The 23,933-nt window shown below is 47.7% G+C and overlaps 1 protein-coding gene across 2 annotated transcripts in view; it reads right to left on the bottom strand.

Moving 5' to 3' along the window:
* LOC137432584 (uncharacterized) overlaps positions 1 to 15,071 on the bottom strand; it is a 66,812-nt gene extending 51,741 nt beyond the window's left edge. Inside the window, exons 1-4 of one of the 2 annotated variants that reach the window (XM_068124628.2) lie at positions 14,857 to 15,071; positions 10,773 to 11,001; positions 10,064 to 10,309; positions 3,427 to 3,524 (exon numbers count right to left, since the gene is read on the bottom strand). In XM_068124628.2, the coding sequence (XP_067980729.2) occupies positions 3,427 to 3,524; positions 10,064 to 10,309; positions 10,773 to 11,001; positions 14,857 to 14,919 (636 nt within the window). In that variant the 5' untranslated portion in view covers positions 14,920 to 15,071. The remainder of the gene's footprint in view (positions 1 to 3,426; positions 3,525 to 10,063; positions 10,310 to 10,772; positions 11,002 to 14,856) is intronic. The other variant, XM_068124629.2, reaches the window with a different exon arrangement.
* Between the last annotated feature and the right edge of the window lie 8,862 nt (positions 15,072 to 23,933).

Genomic DNA, 23,933 nt, shown 5'->3' with positions numbered 1-23,933 from the left:
GCAGGATGCCAACAGGACTCCGTGCCACCCATGCTGCTTGCCTTGGTCAATATGATCTTGGAAGGTCCCAGTATCAAGCACCAGAGTAAAAGCACAACACCAGCGGCACTGAGCATCGCCCAGCTCCTCAAGTTCAACAGCGTGCAACTGTCCTGCAACTGGAGGTGACGGTCCTGGTGTACGTGCGCTCTCTGCGCCAAGCGTCGTTTGCAATGTACCTAGATGCCCTGCCAGAACTAGCAGTGTGGTTCCATGCCCTGGATCACACCAACTACGCGCGCTGGATTCCTGTGCATCTGCGAGACATGGTGGAACCGCCGACGACACACCCTGAAATAGCCCAGGAATTCCGAGCTGGGAACTTCACTGTCCAGAAGACGAACAGGTCGTTCTCCGCCATCCCCGTCGATCAGGCCCACGAGCAGAACAATGCTGCCATCAAAGGAGACGGAGGTGCAGTGGGCCTGACTGACAACCCCAGCGCTCTACAACGGTGGATGGTGGCAGGACCAGAGGTTGCCACGCTCATCGAACAGTTCCACGATGAAACTGACCTGGGGAACAGACCACAAGACACAAGGCACCATGACCAGTCAGCAAGTGTGCAGACTGCTTTCCTGAAAGATGTACAGTCGATGGTCAACGTGATGGAAGACTTCGGGAATCCATTTGAAGAGGAGAGTCAAGATCTGCTGGTACTCGACACCAAGGAGATCGCGCCACCTGGAGCTGTAGACGCCCTCCGTCATGCACACGAAGTGGGTCAGCTGCAGTTTGACAACTTCGTCAGAGAACGCCTGGTGGAGAGAACGAAACCCATAGGAGATGCCATCCACAGAAACAAGCTGAAAATCTTCGGTCAGCCTGCTTCAAAACCTCCGGGAAAGGGCAAGCAGCAGATGAAATCCCTCAAGAATGACGTGGACCTGTTCTCTCGTCTGTATATCGGGTGCCAGAACCGGGATGGGAATCTAGAGGAATTCTTCCAACATGAAAACCAAGCCTGCCCCCCTGCACTATCAGCTGGCGGTGGCATCCGGCTGGGTGTCAAGAGTGATCTTCTCGCTTGTCTAGTAGACCTCAGTCAGCCGAAGTCTGAGGTTCCTCCAACCAGCTGCATTGTGCTAGATGGAGCGGTCATCATCCAGATGCTGAAGCCAGCTACAGCAAAAAGCTTCAACGAGTATGCACAGCAGGTCTTTGTGCCCGACATACTCTCAAAACTCCATCAAGCCACGCGACTGGACCTGGAATGGGACCGCTACAATACAGACTCGTTGAAGGGTACAGCAAGAGCCAAGCGCGGAAAAGGGGTGAGAAGATGGGTGGTGGGTGGTGCAACGATCCCCGGGAACTGGGCCAGCTTCCTCAGATTCGACGAGAACAACTGAGCTGTTCAGCTTCCTCTCTGGCGTCCTCCACGACTCATTCCAGCTTGCAGACAAGGAGCTGGTCATCACTGAAGGAGATGATGTCTTGAGCAAGCCACCGCTCCTAGATACTGCAGCCCTGGCTCCTTGCAACCACAAAGAAGCCGACAGCCGCATGATGTTGCATGCCGCCCACGCTGCTCACAATGGCCACAAGAAGATCCTCATCCGCACAGTTGACACTGATGTTGTTGTCCTGGCAGTGGCTCTGGCACGCACCCTGGAGGAGGAAGCCGAAGTGTGGGTGTCCTTCGGCACGGGCAAGGCTTTCCGGTTCTTGGCAGCCCATGAGATGGCGCGGGCTCTGGGCCCTGAGAAAGCACAGGCACTACCGATGTTTCATGCTTTGACGGGCTGCGACATGGTCTCCTGCTTCGCCGGACATGGCAAGAGGACAGCATGGGCAGTGTGGACAGCTCTACCTCAGCTGACCCAGACACTCACTGACCTCTCCACTGCACCGGATCATATTGATGAAGATGCCATGCACACCAGAGAGGTTCGTCATCCTGCTTTACGACAGAACAAGCACCGCAACCGATATCGACAAGGCACGCCGCAAACTGTTTGCAAAGAAGAGCAATGTCCAGCTGATCCCACCGACAAGTGCAGCCCTGAAGCAGCACATCCGACGAGCAATATACCAGGGCGGACATGTCTGGGGTCAGGCCCTGGTTCCTGCACCAACATTGCCATCACCAACCGACTGGGGTTGAATCAAGACCAGCGACATGTACGAACCTCTCTGGACAACGCTCCCCGAGGCATCCAAGGTCTGCCGGGAGCTTGTCTCCTGCAAATGCCAGATTGGCTGCATCAAGAGGTGCAAGTGCAAGAAGGCCAGTCTGGAATGCACACCACTGTGTGCTTGCGACGGGGAGTGCTCTCAGAATTGAACTCGCAAACTTAAGATGAAGATTCTGACTGTTCCAGACAGTACACAGGTACTGTAAAACAGTGATCTGCATATTGCATTTAGCAGATTATGTGTTAATTAACATGATAATTAAATGTAGTAGTGTCCCTTGACCACAGAAGTATATAACATTTGACTTGCCCAGGATTGATCTGATGAGAGCAAGCCACCATAATTATCACTATCTGGTTCTGTTATTGTTGTTGTATTATCGACGTAATTAGCATAATTGTGTTAATAATTTTGTTAATTGGCATCTTAATTGGCATGGGCAGTGTCCATGAATAGCTATTGACAGACAGAGGAAGAAGGTCAGATAACATTTCCACAACTTAAATGAATCTAGCCTATTCACAAGGAATGTCAGCATTTGATGCCTGATCATGGGTTTCCTTGTCACCATTTCATCTGCAATTAGCCTAAATATGTTAATTAATATCAGCAGCATCTCCCAAAATGTGACTAAGAGCTATCTGGCATGTCTTGATTCAAAACATTCAATAAACATTCACTAAAACCTTCAGCAGCAAACTTTATCTAACTTCTGTGTGTCTTTTGGGTGTCTGCTGGCGGCCATTTTGGAAAATGGCCGCCACGGCCGCCAGGTGGCAGTTGGGCGATGGCTCCACATCCAAATTTGTTCATAATATATTGGTCTACCTCTGTGCCAAAATTGGTGCTTTTATCAAAAAAAAGCACAATAGGTTAGCTTACCCGCTGTACTAGAGCACTAAATGGTGAATAATCATTTTAAAAAAATTATCGGATCCAGATTTGAATCTTCACCAAAATCTCATCATTTCGCCGTTGTCACATACTCAACCTCTCCCCCAAATTTCGTCTGAATCCATCCACAACATTGAGATATCCTGTTCACAGACAGGGTTGAAAATAACCTTCACCCACCTTTGATGGTGGAGGTAAGCAGACAGCTTAAAGAAGCTAATTTGTACCCAATGTGACGTTAGGCCATGAAAACGAAGTGAAAAATATAATGCTTTACAATGGTCCCAAAATAACAGTTTGAAACGAAAGAGAATCACAGCACAAGGGAATATGTAAAGCAAAGATTCAACAAACCAGCAATATATCGTTGTCACTGGGAGTCTGAGCCTTTCCAACACTTCCATGTATGCCATTCTGAATCTTCCAAGGCCAGGAAGCTACAGTGTCACAATCTGTTAAAAGTTAAACAACAGAGCATATCAATGTTAAAAAAGCAATAGTAGGCCCTTGAACATGGCCAAGGTGTCACCTCTGCATTCCTTTGAGGATTTTTCAAAATTCATTTTTCTAGTAAAATGAATGGATTTATTTGCTGAAGCAAGGATAGAGTTAACCAGATATATTATTTTGGTGCGACGAAGAAAATATATGCATGAGTCTCAAGAGCTTCACAGAAAGGACATTTATCTGAAATCGAGGAACAAAAAAAATATGCAAGGGGTTGGGGGGGGGGGGCACGCAGTGTGCCAGTCTAAGAGTTTTTTTCGGTATCAACTTGTGTTGGAAAGTTTTTCAGTTAGGTTGGAAGGGGGATTCAAAAAGCAAACTTGCATCGTGAAAACTTGATAGATCACCACGATGGATATTTAATGGTTTTTATGCAAGTTTTATAAAATGTATGCCGCTCATCCAGAGTACCAAACTTTACTAGAGGCAAATATTTAGACACCAGGCCAGAAACTATTACCATACCACAGGAGATTGTGCTACATTTTTGGAAACAACTGCCCTATCAGAGGTGCCAAGAAAGATTGTTCCCAAAGAACCTTCATTCTATGGTACACACATCAAGCAAATCACATAACTAGCGAGTTCATAGAACACCATACCCCACGCAGTCTTGAGAAACAAGAACAAGGGCGGGGTCTGCGAGTGACAAATGTGATTGGTCGAGATGACGTAAAATGCCATAATATTTGTCCAGGTAATGCTAAACGGGTTTTGAAAGTGCCAATAAGGCGATTTGTGTTCTAGTGTTCACAAATCATTCAATTGAAATAAAGTATTAAAGGTTGTTGAAAAAAAAGAATTTCAGAAGTTTACCGCCGTTGCTGCAGCATCTTTTGCACCACATTATGTAACACGTTACATTAGTTATAGTAGAGACAGTGCCTGGAAGAATGCAATTGCAAACCGCTTCCATACATTCCAATAAACACAATCATGATCAGAAATCCAAGAGGGCTGTGGTGCAAGATGGTGAGCCTCTCAGGATTGAGAGCACCCAAACGGCTCCTGGGGAAGAGCAAAGTGTTTGGATGAGGACGGCCAGGTATGATGGGATTGGATCAAACCCACAAGGAAAACCAGTTGCTGAGGTTACCAGAACAAAGAGGTGAACTCAGAGCTTCTCAAAAGTTCACAGATTTGGGACATGAAATGTAAGGTGAATGAATCAGGTAAAGTTAAATGTAACAAGCATTCTGAGTATTGCGCTGCAATACATGTCCCCTACCGGCAGTCTGTCGTCCGGAAAACTGTTGGAGAAATTACCAAAGTTCAAAGTGCCATAACTTTGTCAAAAATGATCGAAACGTCGTGAAGTTCGAACTTGATCTGTAACTTATCATAAGGAAACCATGTACCAAGTTTGAAATCATTAGCATTAAGAGTTTAGAAAAAAAAGTCCGGAAAACTGTTCTTTGCGTGACGGACTGACGGACGGAGGGACGGCGTGCAAACCTATAGTCCCCTCCGGTGTACACCGGTAGGGGACTAATAAAGAAAGAGATTTAGAGGGCAAGAACTGAAATTTTGGGCAGACATTAATTTAAATGAGCTGTTTTTTATTTATTTATTTATTTATGGTTTTTTTGGGTGGGGGATAGTATCAATCTGAAGATTACAAAGTGTTATTTTCTGGTCATAAAACGTGTAAAAGAAATGGAGTGGCAGTGATTTGCAATAAGAATATGGCAAGGATAGCACTGGGATACAACCCAGTCAATGATAGGTTGATATCAGTGAGGTTGAAAGGACATCCAGATGCATGCCCCAACTTCTGTAGGAGATGAAGAAAATGTGGAGTTTTATAGAATGTTGCAGGAACTGCAAGAACAGGTGCCTGAAGGAGAGGTTTCAATTATTATGAAAAACTGGAATGCAAAAAATAGAAAGTAGGAGCACCAGGGATTGCAGGAGAGCACGGACTTGAGATGTAAAATAATCCGGGGGAGTGAATGCTGGAATAATTATCTGTAGAGAATGAGCTCGTAATTGCAAGCACAGGGTTCAAACAACACAAGTGCAGACTGTTTAACTACCAACTTCCAATGACAAGCTGAGAAAGACAAAAGTATTTTAAAGAAGCATGCATAGAGATAGGAAGTGACAAGAGAGCAGGAGAAACAAGAAACCTTTTTGAAAACATCAGAGAGATCACAGGAAAGTTTAGGTCTAGGATTGAGGTCCTTAAGAGTAGAACAGGAAAGGATGCGACAGAAGAAACAGGTGAAAGGAAGATGGAATAACGAAACCAAAACTTTATACAAATGAGACAGCAAGAAGATGGCAACCTTCGAAGAAAGAGAATCTGAGCAAGAACCAATAGCGATAGAATGTGAGATACGTAGAGCCCTGAAAGAGATGGCAAATCGAAAAGCTCCAGGTGCCGATGAAATTCCAATATAACTCTTTACGGTAGTTAGGGAGGAGGCAATCAAATATTTAACAGGTATCAACTCTGTACACAGATGTGGAGCAGGATTGTATGGCCTAAAAGGTGGAAGCGGTCAGTCTGCATACCATTGCCAAAGAAAGGGGATGCAAGAGAATGTTGAACAAGCCGAACCATTGCATTGCTTGAACGTGCGAGAAAGATATTACCAAAGGTCATTCAACACAAAATACAAGACTTCATTAAGTGAGAAATGCTCGTTGAGAAACAGGCTTCAGAAGAGGAAGAACTACTGGAGATAAAATCACAAATCTGAGGTGGATCATGGAAAAAGCAAGTGAATATCAGAGGAAGGTGTATCTCTCATTTGAAGGAAGGAAGGTGTATCTGTATCAAAGAAAGGTGTATCTCTCTTTTAGAGATTATAGCAAAGCTTTTGATGGAGTTGATCACAAGTTGATGTGATTATGCATGTTGAGAGAAGGGGGATGCCGGAACACCTGATATTCCCAATAAGAACCCCGTACAATAAACAAGAAGCTATAGTAAGAACAGAGTATGGAGAGACCGAATGGTTTGGAATGGGAAAAGGGGTCTGACGTGGGTGCATTCTCTCCCCTTACTTGTTCAAACTGCATAGTGAGTACATCATGAGGAAATCAAACTTGGATGACATGGAGGCTGGAGTCAGGATTGGAGGAAGTCGCATCAACAATCTAAGTAAGGTATACTGACGATTCCACTCTGTTGGTAGAAACTAATGAGTATTTGATGAAACTGCTGCAGACAGTGAAGAAGGAATGTGAAAAAGCTGGTCTTTATTTAAACCTAAAAAAAGACTCGAATCTTGTTTACTGAGATTGATGTGTTTAGATTGGTGGAGAATATGGAGAATAAATTAATGAATGGTTAATGTTGGAGAGAACAGAAATATCAGGATTCACAAAGATCTGGAAAGACAGAGATGTGACATTACAAACCAAGAGGGCACGAGGGAATGCTCTGATATTTCCAGTTACAATGTATGCAGCGGAATCTTGATCAGTGAAGATGAAGGAAAGGATGAATATTGACAGTTTTGAAATTTGGCGTTGGAGACGAATGTTAAAAAATTCCATGGATTGCAATAACAAACAAATAAATCAGTGCTTGAAGAAATTGAACAACCATGTACATTAGAAGGGCTAATGCTAAAACAGAAACTGGCATACTTTGGACACATCATGGGTGCAGAAAACAAATGTCTGGAGAAGTCTTCTTCAAATGTCTGAAGTCTTTCTGGTCTTCATCAATGATCTCTCTGACTCTCTTGAAAATCCTCTCTATCTCTTTGCTGACGACTCTACTCTCTGTCGCTCCATTCCTCATCCCTCAGATCGGCAGTCTGCAGCCTCCTCACTCTCTGCAGACCTGGACAAAATCACAGACTGGGCAAACAAACGGAACATGTCTTTCAATCCTGATAAATCTCACACTCTTACGATGTCTCTCCGAAAAGACTGACTGGAAAACCCTCCCATCCACTTTCTGAATAATCCTCTCCAAGAAGTTCTGTCACTCAAGCTTTTGGGTCTCACTATTTGCCATGATCTTTCCTGGGAAAACCACATTTCAAATCTGGCCTCCATCACTGTGGAAAACCACAAAACCTCCTCCTCCTCCATCTCTAAAAACCACATCCACTGAGCATCCTCTGTCGTGCGAAGTCCTTCCTTGGCACACCTGAGCTCCTCACCACATACAAGGCTTTCATCCGCAGCTCTATGGAATACTGCTCTCCCCTCTGGTCTGGTGCTCCTGCCTCACACCTAGCTCGTCTTCACGCTGTTGAAACCAAAGCGTTCAGAATCATTGGAATCTCCCGCGATGAAGCTAACTCCAGGGGAGTGCCTTTCACTCACTCACCGCAGGCAGGTTGGTGGTCTTTCAGTCTTCTACCGACTCCTCTCTGGCCTTGCCCCCGCAGCTCTCTCTGGGCTCTGTCCCCCAAGTATTCCTACAGGTCGCACAAGATCTGCCTGCAACCCTCTTATGGTTAAACTGCCAAAATCAAGACTTTCTGCTCACCTTCACTCCTTCATTCCTCTTTTCTCCCGCCTCTGGAACAAACTCCCTCACCCTCTTCAATCCCACTCCACCCTCCAGGTCTTTAAAACAGCTGTTCACCACCATCTCTTATCCTCCCCCATCCAAAACCTTGATCTTTTCTACCCCCGCTAATTTCGGTCCCCTTGTGTTTTATACCTCTCCCCCCCCCCCCCCCCCCCTTTCCCACGCCTCCTGCCCCCAAGCCCTCTCCCTCCCACACTTCTCCCTGCTCTCAAATGTTGTGGTTGTGTGCTTCCCCTTCTCTCCCCATCTTGTCTTCCGCTCCCTATTTTTGTATATTTTGTTTGTCTGGTTGATTTGTTTGTGAAATAAATGGTAGCTCTTTCACGAGCCTCGATTCAGTATACAAAAAAAAAAAAAAAAAAAAAAAAAAAAAGTCAACCATGCTGGGTATGGATGAGGGAAGAAGAAGAAGAATAAGAAGAAGAAGAGACAGACCTTGGATGTGCCTGATGGATGGGGTAAAGGCTGCAACCAAGCTGTCTGCCAGAACTTCGGGAAGCAGTGCAGAATAGCATGTTTGGAGAAATCGGATTATGAATGCCACCGGAAGTTGGACATGACTTGACGGAACTAGATAACTATAAACGTTGCAATCACCAATTAAGACGTTTGCGTAACCACTGATGTGGTTATGTGTTACTGTGGAGTGTTTTCCTGATCTGTGGATGTGATCTCTGGAGTGTTTTCCTGCAGCAAAACATCACGGTTTTTCAAAATGCTCTTCATCCATGAAGATTGTTGAGTCCCTCAGCAGTCAGCACCCTAAATCGGCCTTACTGCAAGGTTTAATCCAGTATACAAAAGGAGCTCGGCCGCGGTGTGCATGCGTTTGTGTCTGTCGACAATTGTCCTAATCAAGCAATAACGGTACCCCCTACACAATCGGCAGCATTATCAATCAAATGCTAGGCAATCTGCAAACAGTACGATATAGTTGAGCAACATTATGATAGTTGGGCCGGTTTCAATTTGCAGTTTAAAACACGAACTCTTCCTCCATATTCTTCATTTATAATAATGTTGTCTCATTCAATCCCATTTCTCAAATCGATTAGATTCACAAAATTCTTGCTATTACTCGATACTTCAATATTCACCCTATCAAACAGTATTTCTGATTATACACCGCCTTTTAAAGCATACGTAAAATCTATCTCTACATGCAATATTGCTGTTCCGGTCAGCGAAGTGAATGAATGAATGATCGTTTTAAGGCCATTTTTCCCCGCTAGAGAGGGGGTTAGCCTTGCGGGCCCCATGGCAATCATGGTTCCCTGTTTGAGGCAATGTTTTTATGGCCGGATGCCCTTCCTGACGCCAACCCTTGGTCACGCTCTTACGATGCGCAGGGATACGGTGTACCTATTCTAAATCTGGTTACACACCGTGATCATTCATCCCAGCAAGCTGGTACTCAATTTGCCGACCTCGGAAGGATGACAGGCTGAGTCAACCCCCCTGGCGTTAATTCAGCGATCGACCGGGATTCGAACCCAGGATCCTAGGATCCCAAGCCGGCACCCTAACCGCTAAGCTAACACCAGGCTGGACCAGCGAAGACCAGCTGGACCACCAGCGAAGTGACGGGTCTTATCGTCTAGTATACAACAAACAAGAGGCCTTACAGAAAGAGCAGCACTCACCTCATCGTACTCAATGGTACAGCATGTTACTAAGCAATAATGGTGATTACAAATCGCAATTTTTACGCACATCATAAATAGTCGACTACTTATGGAATACTCTAAGTTAATAATTCATCATCACATGGCATAAGTAGCAATAGGAGTCTCAGCTACTAACACATCTGCTTTTCATATGGCCTTCCTCACAAATCTTTTGGTCCATCTATATATTACATAAACACATTTAAAAAAAAAAACCAGCACTGTAGAAGAACAAATCAATAATACCCTAAAGAAAAAGGGAAGATGGACAGCGGAGATACATCTTGACAACCAACTAGAACGCAAAACAACCAACCTCTATCAGAATTCCTGGAGGAGAAGCCACTTGTGGTAGAGATGTTATCGTCTTCGCCAACATCGTGCGCGAACAAGCCTTTAGCATTTTCACTTGGAGAAATTTCAATCGAGTTATTGTAAATTTGTTTTATTGAAGATTTATCGCATTGGTTGGATTGAGAAAAGTTCTTCTCATCGTAGCGTGTCCAGCTTGCAAGAGCATCAGCATGCGATAAGGGCAGGATGACAGCAGAATCTTGCATCTCTGAGAATGGAAAGAATGACGCGTGTAAAATGGTTTTAAAACAGCAATTTCGTAAATACAGGTATTCATTTTAGGTGCCAGGCTTCCGACGAGGTCGGAGACGGGAACATTAAAATGAGCTCCGTCTGACCGACAGACTGATCATACTGTCCATGTACATTGTGTACGCGATATTTCAAAAACCGTTGAACATTTAGCTTTCATATTGCAGACATGTATTCCTCAAGACATTATCTCACCCTGATTAGATCGCGGCGGTGATTGGTTAAATTATTTTACCATGGCAACCATTTTGGTAACTTGGCTTGTGGACGTGATATTTCAAAAACCGTTCAAGATTTAGCTTTCAAATTACACAGATCTATTCCTCATACCACCCAAAAGATGGGGGACCGAGAGTATCAGCTCCTTGATTTTTTCATTTCAAGCAGAAAGTTTACAATTTCTCAAAGTTGCGCAACACCTCTTCCATGATCCTTCCCTTTATCAAAAGGGTCAAACGCATGAGTGTTCGACATCATGTGGATGGCAGCAGCATTGCCCTTTTGTTCTGAAACTTCATGCACTGGTATAGGCAACGCCGTACACTCCACTGGACGAAGGGTAGATTTCTCCTCCAATTTATTGGTGAACATTGTCTGCAGCCAAGATGTAACCCCTCTCAGGTTGAGAGATACTCTACGCAGCAAACCCTGCAGTAACAAAGAAAAGATAATACAGCTCAACACCTGAGGTCAAACGAGAAAAAATTCAGACAAATACTATTTTTCAAAATGTTCTACATATCAGGATGGATGTACAAAGTGTTACAACTTATTACCTCCGCCACAGAAGGTGGATGGAGTTTATGTTTTCACTCCTGTTTGTTTGTTTGATTGTTGGTTTGTGAACAAGATATCTCAAGAAGTTGTGGACATATTCGGACGAAATTTGGCAGAGATGTAGCGTATGTGACATGGACGAAATGACGATGTTGGTGAAGATCCGGCTACTATAATTTTTTAAGCGATTCTTCACCATTGGAAGATAGGGCCAAAAACGATACATAGCAGGACATCTCAGAGTTGTGGACGTATTTGGACGAAACCTGGTAGAAAGGTTGGGTGTGTGACGAGGACGAATCAATTCCATTTTGGTGAAGATCTAAATATGGATTTGGATATGAGAATTAATTATTCAATCTTGTAAGTGATTCTTCACCATGGAGAGATCGGGCGAAAAGTGATATATGACGTATTTTTTAAAGTTATGGACGACTTATGAATAAACTTGGTGGACGAGTTGGTTAGGTGACAAGAACAAACCCATTCGATTCAAACCTAAATCGAAAAGCATATCTCAAAAAGTTATGGACGGATTCAGATGAAATTTGGTGGACACATTGTGTATGCGATAAGGAAGAATTGATTCGATTTTGGTGAAGATCCTGATCTAATTCTGAGAATTTCTAAGTGATTCTTCACCATCGAGTGATAGGGCTAAAATCGATATCTCAAATCGATATCCAAATCGAAAAGCACGATATCTCAAAAAGTTGTGAGCGGATTTGGACGACATTTGGTGGACACGTTGGGTATGTGATAAGGAAGAATTGATTCGATTTTGGTGAAGATTCAAATGTGGATCCGGATACGAGAATTATTTAATTTTCAAGTGATTCTTCACCTTTGAGTGCTAGGACCAAAAACGATATATAGTAGGATATTTCAAAAAGTTATGGACGAGTTATGACTAAACTAGGTGGACAAGTTGGTTAGGTGACAAGAACAAGCTGATTAGACTTTGCTTCAGGTCTGAATCCAGATCCGGCCTATCAGTGGGATAGAAACCATAAACTGTTCAACCTGGCGGAGGTTTGCACACTATCGAGTGCCATTCTAGTTGTTTGCTTTGGCAATTAACATCTTACTTTTAAGTTCCTCAGCTCCATTAAAATGTCAGTGAAAAAATATAATTTTTTTTACTTCCGTTAGGAGGTTGTTTTGGCAGCACAACCCTGGCCAAAATAATTCGCTGTAAATCATACTAAACTAGAACGCCACTCAGTAGAGCGCATACTCCCGCCATGGGTCAAGTTGGAGCCCTATTTTCCAATGGTAAAAAATCCTTCAAAAAATTACTGGATCCGGAATAATATCCTGAGCTTCACCAAAAACTAATCAATTCTTCCTTATCCCAAAGGCAATCATCCCACCAACTTTCATCCAAATCCGTTCAGAACTTTTCCAGATATCTTGTTCACAAATACACGAACACACACACGGACGGACACAATCGAATGCATTACTCCCTGGCGGGAGTAAATATGCAATTTGGTGCCTGTCTGACGATTTTTGACCGTGACACATCCGGTCGTTACTTATCCAATCTCAACCAAACTTAACAGGAGGATTAAGAGTCACACAATGAAGGTTGTAGCACTTTAACACCACCCCCCACACCACTTCCACAAAGGGATTTTTCCCCGCCGAGGGGATTAGTGTGTTGAGGTGTATATCCGTGTTAAGAGAGCTTTATCATGGCATTTTTTCCAAAGCTGCTTGCAATTACAAAAGTAAAAACAACCTTCCTGTCGGGCCAACCTTCCCCTATTGGTTCTGTTCAGGAAACAATCCCCATTTTAAAGGAGCTACGATTCTCATGCGCTTCCTGCGATTCCCGCACGCCAGCCATTAATTGACGTGTCCAAGAGAGTAACAGCCAGTTCGGTCCAGCCGTTCGGTGGCCGATGTTAATCAGCCGTGAACACGACTATATATAAAATTATATATGATGCATGTGTGTATTTGCCAAGTCTTTTTAGGTTTTACAGTGAAAAATGTTTGTCTTCCTAATAACATTTGGCAAAATGGAAGATTACTTTGAGATATTTGCAGCTGGTTTTGCACCACGGAACATTTGAGTGTCCATAGCCATGATGTACAAAATGAAGGAATATGCATTACAATTTGTTTAATAAATTACACAAGGAAATTAGATGCATGAAGAGGCCGTTCGGCCCATCATGGCTGCGCCACATCAACACCAGACCAATTTCATCCGTCAAAAAATGACACAATTCCATTGGGGGAATGCGGGTAGGAATTGGGATGAGCCAATGAGGCACATCCATAGATTTCCCAAGAGTGTCCAAATAAAAAGAGGAAATGTATTTATAGCATTTATTTCCATTATTTAAATAAAACACGAAAAGAGTAATTACCTTCGCAAAAGCGGAAGGTTATGTTTTGATCGCTGTGTATTTATTTGTATGTCTGTGTGTGTGTATGTTAATCGCATAACTCAAAAAGTATTCAACCGAATTGCATGAAATTTGGTGGGATGATTGGTTATTATACGGGACACATTTGATTAGATTTTGGGAAACAGATTTGCTCAAATTCTGACTATTTTTAACTCGATCGTATTTCACTCAAAGTTATGAGCGACTGAAGAAGAAGATGTCCATCCAGGACGTCATCACTATAACGCGATCTCCCGCGATCATTTCAACCTCAAAAAAAATTATAATTGCAGATTTGTCAAGAGATGAGGCATATTAACAAACGAATGAAACAGATTTGCTCAAATTCTGACTATTTTTAACTCGATCGTATTTCACTCAAAGTTATGAGCGACTGAAGAAGAGGATGTCCATCCAAGACGTCATCACTATAACGCGATCTCCCGCAATCATTTCAACCTCAAATGAAATTCAAATTGCAGATTTGTCAATCGGGGAGGCATATTAACAGACGAATGAAACAGATTTGCTCAAATTCTGATTTTTAAAAATCGATCACATTTCACATAAAGTTTCACATCGCATACACTCCCATGCCAAGTACAGAACAGTAGCTGCGGCGAAGGTATGCGCTCTACCGAGTGCCCGGATTCTAGTTTTATTTTGTGTTTATTTTTCTTGCAGGAGGGGGGAATTGGCGCAGGTGGTTCTTGGGTGAGAAACACAACATTAACCACACACCACCCCTTGACGAGACCTCCATAGTGACAGGCACATCACTCCGCACACAAACACACAATCAGGCATCCATACTCAAGCTACCGAAAAGTGCTGCCAACATCCCTATTCCCCTCCATCTCCAATACTTCTAGGTACCCATCTAATTCCAATTTAAACCCATCTACTGTTTCTGCTGCCACGACCTTTCCAGGAAGACCATTCCATGCATCAACTACTCTATGTGAGTGAAAGACCCCTACCTGCCTTACCTCTCCTCTTCTTCACTCTCAAGCTATGGCTCCTGGTCCAATCACTATCTATTGTACTGAATAACCTAGCCACACGTATTTGGTTTGTACCTTTCATAATCTTAATCAACATCCTATGGCTATTAGACAGTATTATACATGCTATGGATCCAGTGCGTTTCCATAGTGTAGTGATTTCCAATTAGTTGAAAAAGGAATTAAATAATTCCGTTTTCAAGCACTGTCGATAGTTTATTGTAAGTGAATAAATTATTAAATAAAAGGTTTAATAAAGATTACATGGAAAATTAAGGAGGACGAGGAAGCGGCCTGGCCAGTCTCTCACTGTCACAAACCTTTCGCTGTTTCGATCCACGCACGCGAGCTCTCCTGGTCTTTCCGGTATTTTGGGCCATCATCGGGCTGTATATTACAACTACTCTGTACAGTGAAAGGTAAAACAACGTGAGAAAACGCCTCTCCTAGAGCGGCAGACAGGGCACAGCATAATGCCGTCACGACCGGAGTCAAAACTCAAATGCCACTTCCGTTGGCACTTCATGTAAACTGCGAGCAGTAGCGAACTATAACGACATGGCGCACATGAACTGGACAACAGAAAATTGTGATAATGGTACTTCAAAACAAATGTATGTTATTAAAGAACTGTAAAGACATAATGGCTTAATATTATTACATCTAGATAAATATACTATAAAAAGACTTAATAAATAATGATGCTAGAGTGAAATAAAAGTTTAAGTTACCAGACTATGGTTAAATTGAAGTTGTGGCGGACACGAAAGCACTGACGTGGTGACATCACCCCGCACACCGAGTGGGGGTGGGCCACGCCCGGGAGAGAGGCGTGGCCTCACGATATACACGGGGCGCGCAGCCCTGACTCCTGAGAGTTCAGTGTTACAGTGAGCTCTTGAATAAAGACTCTTACAAATTACCGCGTTGTCCGCTTCCTCCTTGTTTACAAACAGCTCGCGTAACACCGCGCTTTACTGGTGACCCTCAACGTTGGATCTGCCGTAGCGATCCTTCCAAACACGACGCCATTGCCATGGCCAACAACGCGATGTCGATTAAACTTCCCGAATTTTGGGAGGCCCAGGCCGAAGTTTGTTTCGTCCAAGCCGAAGCCCAGTTTCAGCTTCGGCGCCTCACCCACGACGACACGCGCTACTGCCACGTCGTCGCCTCCCTCGGGCCCGGCACGGCCGCTCGAGTTGTGTCCGTCCTTCGCCACCCACCGGACAGCCACAAGTACGAGGCACTCCAGCGGTTGCTCCTAGCCACGTTCGGCCTCACGGAGGACGCACAGGCCGACCGCCTCCTGGATCTCCCCGAGCTCGGCGACACGCGCCCGTCGGTCCGAATGGACCATATGCTGTCACTGTTGGGCGACGAAGCCCCTGGTTCTCTATTCCGGGCGCTTTTCCGTCGCCAACTTCCAGCACAGGTATGCCTCGCGTTGGCCGGGACCGTGCTAACTGAACCCCGAGCATTGGCCGCCGCAGCGGACAGGTACTTCGTGGCTTCGGACACGCGGGCGAGAGTCGGTGTGGCCATCACGGACCTCGAGGCTGATGCTGCTGATGATGCTGATCCACAGCATCAGCTTACACAGCATACGCAGCATGCTGATACACACCTCGTGGCCGCCGCCATGCCCCGCCCACCGCCGTGGCGAAAACCGCCACCGCGGGGAACACCGCCAACTCCGCCGGCCTGGCGGAGCCAGCCGCACTCCTCCAGCTCCACCACCTGGTGCTGGTTCCACACCAAGTTCGGCCACGAGGCTCGACAGTGTCATCCGCCATGCTCCTTCAACAGGTCGGGAAACGCCCGGGCCGGCGCTCGATAGTGGCAATGAGCGCCGGCCGTTCGAACAGCCTGCTGTTCATCACGGACACCTTATCCGGGCACCGTTACCTGTGCGACACAGGAGCGCAGGTGAGTGTCATTCCTGCCGGTACGTCGGACAAGCACGCCGCGGGCGGGGGCCCCGCGCTGCTTGCCGCAAACGGGACGCCCATCCGTACGTACGGAAAACGCTGCCTCTCTCTGCGGTTCGGAGGGCAGGTTTTCCGATGGTCGTTCGTCACCGCCGACGTGCCCATGGCATTGCTTGGCACGGACTTCCTGTGCGCAAATGGGCTCCTGGTCGACGTAAAGCACAGACGTCTTGTCCAGGCCGAGACGTTCAGCTCGCTCGCTTGTGCGCTGCCCAGCTCGTCGAGCAGCCCACTGAGCGGCTCACCGAGCGGCTTGCCAAGCGGCTTGCTGAACGGTTCGGTTCCGGCCACGTTGATCTGTACGCTTCCGGCAGCGGACAAATTCACCCGCCTCCTCGCCGGCTTCCCGGCCCTCACGCGGCCCACCTTCTCGGCGGGGGCCGTCAAGCATGGGGTGGCCCATCACATCCCCACCGTCGGGCCACCGGTCTACGCCCGGGCATGCCGCCTCGAGCCGACCAAGCTGGCGGTAGCAAAAGTGGAGTTCGCTACCCTGGAGCGACTCGACATCGTTCGGCGCTCGGAGAGTGCTTGGGCGTCGCCGCTGCACATCGTGCCGAAGCCCGGCGGGGGATGGCGACCGTGCGGGGACTATCGCCGTCTCAATGACGCCACCACCCCCGACCGCTACCCCGTCCCCCACATTCAGGACTTTTCCGCCCGTTTGGCGGGCATGTCCTTCTTCTCGAAGGTGGACCTCATACGCGGTTACCATCAGGTCCCCGTCAGGCCGGAGGACGTCCCAAAGACGGCGGTCATCACGCCATTCGGACTCTTCGAATTCCTGCGGATGCCCTTCGGTCTGAAGAATGCGGCTCAGGCGTTCCAGCGGCTGATGGACAGCGTCCTGCACGACTTGGATTTTGTATACGTCTACCTGGACGATATCCTCGTCGCCAGCGCGTCCCACGAAGAGCACCTACACCACCTCCGCACGCTCTTCGAACGCCTGGGCCAGCATGGCCTGATTGTGAACCCCGCAAAGTGCCGGTTCGGCGTCGCCGAACTCGATTTTCTGGGGCACCGCGTCACCAGGCATGGAGCCGCCCCCCTGCCGGCCAAGGTGGAGGCGGTGAAGGGGTTTCCGCGCCCCCGCACGATCAGGGGGCTGCAGGAGTTCCTGGGCATGGTGAACTTTTACCATCGGTTCCTGCCCCGTATCGCCCAGCTCCTGCGCCCCCTGCACGAAGCTCTCCGAGGTAAGCCGGGCAAAGGCGACGTCACCTGGACCGGGCAGATGGACGCGGCGTTCACGGGCGCGAAGCTCGCCTTGGCTAACGCCACCATGCTCGGGCACCCGGCGCCCGATGCGCCGATCGCCCTCACCACCGACGCCTACTACGCGGTGGGCGCGGTGCACGAGCAATGGGTGCGTGGAGCTTGGCAACCGCTGGCGTTCTTTAGCCGGCAGCTTCGCCCGCCCGAACGCCGTTACAGTACCTTCAACCGCGAGTTGCTCGGGCTTCACTTGGCGGTCAGGCACTTCCGCCATCTGCTCGAGGGCCGTGCATTCACGGCCTTCGTCGACCACAAGCCGCTGGTCTTCGCGATGGGCAAGGTCACCGAGCCGTGGTCGGCCCGGCAGCAGCGTCACCTCTCGGCCGTGTCCGAGTACACGACGGACATCCGGCACGTCGCGGGGAAGGACAACCCGGTGGCGGATTGCCTTTCCCGGGCCGTCGCCACGCAGTCCACCTCGGCATCGACTATGCCCGGATGGCAGCGGACCAGGCCGCTGACCCAGACGTCCAGGCCTTGCGGACCGCCGTCACGGGCCTCCGCGTCACCGAGGTGCCGTTCGACGGCGCGGGCGCGGCCCTCTTGTGCGACGTCTCCCTCGGGCGGCCTCGCCCCATCGTGCCCATGGGCTGGCAGCGCCAGGTGTTTGACGCCATCCACGGCCTGTCCCACCCGGGCGCGAGGGCCTCCCAAAGGTTGATCGTCGACAAATTCGTCTGGCATGGCCTCCGGAAGGCCGTCCGCAGCTGGGCCAGGACGTGCCTCGCGTGCCAGCGCGCCAAGGTGCACCGGCACACCCAGGCCCCGTTGGCCCCGTTTACGGTGCCGGAACGCCGGTTTGACCACGTCCACGTGGACCTGGTGGGACCTCTGCCCCCCTCGCGGGGTTTCACCCACGTCCTCACCATGGTGGACCGCACCACCCGGTGGCCGGAGGCCGTGCCCTTGGCATCGACGACGGCGGCGGACGTCGCGCAGGCTTTCATCGCCACCTGGGTCACCCGGTTCGGCGCCCCCTCAGACATCTCGAAAGTTACGATAAGCTATATTCGCTGCATCAGGACAAAGTCAGCGTTATTTTATTACCCTTAACATATCTTTATAAGTCACAAATAATTTAACCGATGTACATTTCCAAAAACTTTTTAGACCAATACGCGACTTTCGAAATGACGTATACCGCCCACTGATCTCTACCCAGATCAGTGATTCCGCCCCAGATTGCTCGATGCACATGCGCAGAACAGAAACCCTTACCCTTAGTACGTAAGGCCATCGGGGCTGTGTGGATGCGCATCATGCCTCTCACTCTCAGATAAGGATTGTAGAATGAAACGATTAAAAATACTTTTAAAGAAGCATTAGATACTTGCAAACATACCGGTTCGTAAAAGAAAGGGTTGTGCATTTTAGGGCGGATTGAGTCATTTTGAAATTCCCATATTTTTTAACGTATTGACTATTGTTTTCACTGCACGCACAACAAAACATGTGGAGAACTTCCTGATCAACTCGTCCTAAAAGTTGATATCTTGTGGGTCTGCTGCAAAGACTCCCGACGATGTGGGCCAGTGAAAAGGCAGAAGGTTTGTAGATGGCGCATTCTAACCAAACCTTGAGGCTCCTTAACACCGATGGGAAGGACAGAAGTGGGGCGTGTCGATGGTACAACAGACGGTAAGTTTAAAATGATGATATTTACGATGAATCATGTTTGGGAGGATTGGATGGGTTGGGAGTTGTGTGGGCTATGAATGCTCTTAAATAATATAATAAAATTATATATATATATATATATATAGTGTCGTGTGTCTGCCCTGAAGTGAACACCACAGGGCGACACGGATGACCAAATGAGCTTTAACTCAAAGGCGTTCAATCCAATGGCAGAGCTTTGTTACACGCGAGGGAAAGGAGGATGACGAACTTACCTGGACGGCTTCCACCCGACGTCTTCGCATCTGGATAATCAATTAACTCAAACCGACACGTAATTAAAATGTACAAAAATACCGGCTTTATTGAAGAACATGCCGGTAACAACAGAATGCACAGTAAAACTAAATTCCTAATTGGAGCGCCCCCACACAGACTCGTATACAACACAAAGGGGATAAATAAATGAAAGTAAATATTGCATAGGTTTGTACTCAGCTGCGAGCGGCTTCTGAACCCCGTCGGGAATTGTCAAACCCCCCCGCGTCCTTTGCGGGAACAGCACGCTTTGCCTCGCAGCTCGTGAGCGGGAACCAGACCTTCGTGCACAGTTCACTCCGCGAGCAGGCTACGCCCATCCACTCGTCTCTGCTCCACAGAGCACCGCCGCCTCTCCGGTTTACTCGGCATGGCCCTCAGCCATCACAAAGCCACGGACAAGCGCACCAGAGTCCACGAGCCACGACCGCCTTTCCTCACGAACCGCCTTTCCTCACGATCGTCGAAACCCAAAGTTAGGGATATAAAATGCCGACTGCACAGCACCAATGTCCCACACAAAAGAGCAAAAATGCCACTGTTCGCTATGAACTCCCGGGTGTAAGGGGCCAAAAATGTTGGAACAACGTCTTTTGTCTTCAAGGTGGACAGCCAAGAGGACAAAATGTCGGGGAGAGCGTTCTTTTCTACTCAAGGCTCTGACGTCATCCCATGACGTCTCCGTATCCACTCCTATCAATGAGTGCCATCTTAGCAGTCCTTGCTTGTACCAAATTACAGACCACTCCTCTTCTGGGCATGGCCTTATGGACCTCCTGTCACCAGGTCAGTGGTATCAGCGGTAGTTTTCAATGTCCTGCTTCCGGTTGGTTTTATTTAGTGTTATAAATGCGCGATTGCCTGGCATTGTGTGTGTGCTGCTGGTGTCATAAGGAACAGAGGAAAAACAACAGAGGCCATAACATACAGGGGATTAATTACCCATAATCCCACACTAATTAACATAACCCCACCCCTCGTGATGGGAACGAAGATACTCGCTTACACGACATACAGTCTACCAGATCCCTACATATGACACATGGGGTTTCTTCTTCTTCATGACAGTCGGGGCACACTACCTATGCAATTCTACCTGGACGAAGGTAATCATTGCCTACCCCCTTCAAACGTAACACAACCCTCCCCCCCTCCGTCCCGACTCCTGGAACCATAGCTCCCGCAAGGTTCACTGCAGGCGCTACCGTTCTAGCCTTAACACTTACCGACTCACTCTTAATTAGCCTATTGAATAAATTAGGAGGGGCTGTGGGAAGCGAGCCGTAGCTACTTACCTATTCTCCTGAACATTCTACACCCCTTAAGCAGCAATTCACATTTCAAGTATTTACAAAACATGGTTTCTCGTTCCTAACTCCTGTGGCAGGAAGAAAAAGTTCAGCAACACACAAAAAACTACCTTAACCACAAACTTAATCAAAAAGGCAAAATCTCAAAAACATTTGTACAATCCCATCCTACAGTCCACGTCCCCCGGTGGATGCCACAATACCTAACGTTACCTGCGAAGCCATCCCAATGTACCCCAAATTTCCACGGGCCTTGTTCTGGTGTTACAGGTGAGTGACATGGCTCGGTGGATTTCTCCCCCATTCACTCACACAAATCCCATAACCATTCACACACATTTCAATAATCAACAAAGCACTTATTTAACCCCCCTGCAAGACCATGGCATAGATGTCATTACACATGTGTGTGTGATCCTCAACTAAGCAGTGGGGAGGTACCATACAAGCAAGATGGTGGGGGCGCTTCAGGCTGTGGTGCCCGCAGTCCAAAAACAAATAGCCCGACTTACGACTTATTCACTCCCCCCTTTAACTCTTGGCCCCGTGACAGCCAAACAGCTCCTTTAACTGTCGTCATGCCGGGGAGGTCTCCACACCAGGCTTCATTGCCTCAGGCTTTCACATAGCCTCACGGGTCGCCAAGTGTCTCCATACCACAGGGCGCCCAACCAGACCCCACCACCGACGTGCTCCCAATTTCCAGACACCACTAGCTGCCAGGGGCAATTACTGCAGAGGGGGCCGCAGTCACCACTCCTCCAGAGCTTTATCCGTACCTGCGGACACACACACCTTCCCCACCCACAAAATCCACAAAAAACATTTCCTCCCCCGCTGCCATTAAATTCTCAACCACATATTCCAATAAAAAGATGTCATACAGAAAAAAGATGCTGCCATGGCCTGCTTACATGTGTGTTTCCTATATTCACATTTCCAAACACATTTCAATAATCACAATTCAGTTTCCATCCTCCCGACCACACAAAAACACGAAACCTCCACACATAAACAAACGCCACCCACAAGACACACTCCAATCCCCTCACTGGCCATCCCATCACTCTCACCCGCCCCCACTCCGAATTACTCACGTCCCAATTTATAAGCTAGTAGCAAACACCTGGGACAGTAATCATCAAGGCAGCTTACCTTAAGTGCAGGTAGTTGCAGGTTGGGTGGGTCCAAGAGTGTCATCCACCCTACCGAATCCCAGATTTATCCCATGGGGCCAATCAAATTCACCAAATTTCCTTTTGTCCGACTGTACTGGCAAGCATGTGGAACCGCCTTCTCTGGTGACCTTTACTACACTACTACCCTTGGCTACGACAGCTCCGCCCCTCTACCGTGCAAGGGCCATCGGGTAAGTTGAGCAGCCGAAATGCCAACATGGCCCATGAGTGCCCATAAGGGTGCGACCCACCATCCATCCTTCGGCCCCCTGTGAGGAGCACGGCTCCACTAGCCCCAGATGGCCAATGTGGTGAGCACCTGCTGCCAAGTCCGCCATTCCCAAGGCCTCGGACCTGGGAGGCACAGTCACAGTGTGTGGCATCCCAACAGCCATGCCCCCTGCACCTCCACATCATCCCCCAGTCCGACCACATGCAGCCCCCAGTGCCCACCCACACTTGACAACGCCCAAGGTCCAGTCGACAGCCATGCTCCACCAGGAGACTCATCCCAGAAGCCACGGCCAAGCGCACCAGAGTCCATGAGCCGCGACCGCCTTTCCTCACGATTGTCGAAACCCAAAGTTAGGGATATAAAATGCCGACTGCACAGCACCAATGTCCTATGCAAGAGAGCAAAAATGCCACCGTTCGCTATGAACTCCCGGGTGTAAGGAGCCGAAAATGTCGGAACAATGTATTTTGTCTTCAAGAAGGACAGCCAAGAGGACAAAATGTCAGGGAGAGCGTTCTTTTATACTCAAGGCTCCGATGTCATCCCACGACGTCTCCGTGTCTGCTCCTATCAGCGAGTGCCATCTTCGCAGTCCTTGCTTGTACCAAATTCCGGACCAAACACTCCTCTTCGGGGTGTGGCCTTATGGACCTCCTGTGCCTGTGTGCTCAACAGGTCGGTGGTATCAGTGGTAGATTTCAATGTCCTGCTTCTGGCTGGTTTTATTTAGTGTTATAAATGAGCGATTGCCTGGCTTTGTGTGTGTGCTGCTGGTGTCATAAGGAACAGAGGAAAAATAATAGAGGCCATGACATACAGGGGATTAATTACCCATAATCCCTAACCAATTAACATAACCCCACCCCTCGAGATGGGAACGAAGATACGCACTTACACGACATACGGCTACCAGATCCCTACTTATGATACATGGGGTTTCTTCTTCTTCACGACAGTCGGAGCACACTACCTATGCAATTCTACCTGGACTAAGTTAATCATTGCCTACCCCTACAAAAGTAACAGTATTGTTTGGTTCCAGGGCCGCAAGAGAAATTACACCAAATTTCTACATCTATTGGTGAAAAGAGAAGCACCCGTTTGTGTGTGTGTGTGTGTGTGTGTGTGTGTGTGTGTGTACACTGAGTGTACTGAGTGTGTGTCTGTGTGTGTTGTTGGTTGTGATCTCCATCTGTGGGTTTCAGGAGATGGAACAGAATCCTCCCAGGACCCAAAGTATCCATCTCCGCTTCGATAAGGGATCACGGTTCATGGACCAAACTGTTCAACTTTTTCAGAGTTTTGTTCCAAGGGTTCTTTGCAGGATCATCACTGAACCCTGGATTGCCTCCAGTTGCAATTCATTTGTGGTAATATTAATGCCAACATGGCCCATGAGTGCCCATAAGGGTGCGACCCACCATCCATCCTTCGGCCCCCTGTGAGGAGCACGGCTCCACTAGCCCCAGA

The sequence above is a fragment of the Myxine glutinosa genome, chromosome 8, assembly GCF_964187855.1.
Source record: "Myxine glutinosa chromosome 8, kmMyxGlut1.1, whole genome shotgun sequence".
NCBI classification, from domain to species: Eukaryota; Metazoa; Chordata; class Myxini; order Myxiniformes; family Myxinidae; genus Myxine; species Myxine glutinosa.
Note: the sequence above shows the minus strand (reverse complement) of the source record. Positions and strands in the feature narration are given on the sequence as shown.